Consider the following 958-nt stretch of genomic DNA (forward strand, 5'->3'; position numbering starts at 1 on the left):
CCCTCCCCTCCCCTTTCCTTTCATCATGATGTACCCACTCACAGGTAATCCTCTTGAATAAATGAATACCAGTTACAAATGACAACAGCACAGTGGAGCAGCTCTTGCTAAAATTCACCTTTGTCTTCAGCTAGACCAAAATAATTTGTGTTCAATGTATAAAAACCACAGGACGAGAGGGTTTGGCTCAGCACAGGTCTTACCTTATTGGTCTTGTCAGCAGCAGTTAGCTCTCGCTTTCCTGCATGGTTTCCCATGGTAAGTCAATGGGATCTTCAGGAGCTAAAAGAAAGAGAAGGAATTAGCTGGAAGGAATCTAGTGCTTCTAGAATTTCCCATACTGTTCTTTGACCAGAGCAACAATCATGTGGGATATACAGTAGTAAGTTTTTTTAATATACTTTTTATTATTTAGAAGAAGCATTTCATTACAGCTTTAACATACTCAATAACAATTTCCAGAGCAAAGACATCTCTTTCAAAAGTGGCTATAAAATTTTTAGGATCACAGTGGAATTAATACAGTTACACAATATTGAGCTCAGTATAAACCCTGTAAGACAGAAAAGTAAATGAGTTTTTAACCTTTAAAAAAGATCTCCATTTCATTTTAAAATATACTGCTTCTTACAGAAAGACTCATTGTTTTTGCTAATAACACTTAGATGTTGGTGCATGCATCTCTAATCTGTATGTATCTGATTATTACTAGTCATGGTTGGTTGCACTCAGATCCTTGGCACCTGTGTATGGATATAAAGTCATCGGGTAGATTTCAATGGTAAATGTTTATCACCTCTACTACTTAACATGATATAAATTTTTATGCTTCCTCCTCAAATATAACTCATCTTTTTAATTTGTTGATTTTTTTGTGTGTGAATTAAGAACACTGTAACTGTGAGAACTCGAGACACATCCAAAATCATCTATCAGTAGATGCTGCTGCTTGACTCCC

At 35.9% G+C, this 958-nt stretch overlaps 1 protein-coding gene across 2 annotated transcripts in view; it reads right to left on the reverse strand.

Moving 5' to 3' along the window:
* Nucleotides 1–272, reverse strand: part of Mbp (myelin basic protein) — a 94,039-nt gene extending 93,767 nt beyond the window's left edge. For both annotated transcript variants that reach the window (XM_008850678.3, XM_008850676.3), the window contains exon 1: nt 204–272. In XM_008850678.3, coding sequence (XP_008848900.1) covers nt 204–257 — 54 coding nt within the window. In that variant the 5' untranslated portion in view covers nt 258–272. The remainder of the gene's footprint in view (nt 1–203) is intronic.
* Nucleotides 273–958: the final 686 nt, after the last annotated feature.

This window comes from Nannospalax galili, unplaced genomic scaffold (assembly GCF_000622305.1).
Source record: "Nannospalax galili isolate Female #2095 unplaced genomic scaffold, S.galili_v1.0 scaffold243, whole genome shotgun sequence".
NCBI classification, from domain to species: Eukaryota; Metazoa; Chordata; class Mammalia; order Rodentia; family Spalacidae; genus Nannospalax; species Nannospalax galili.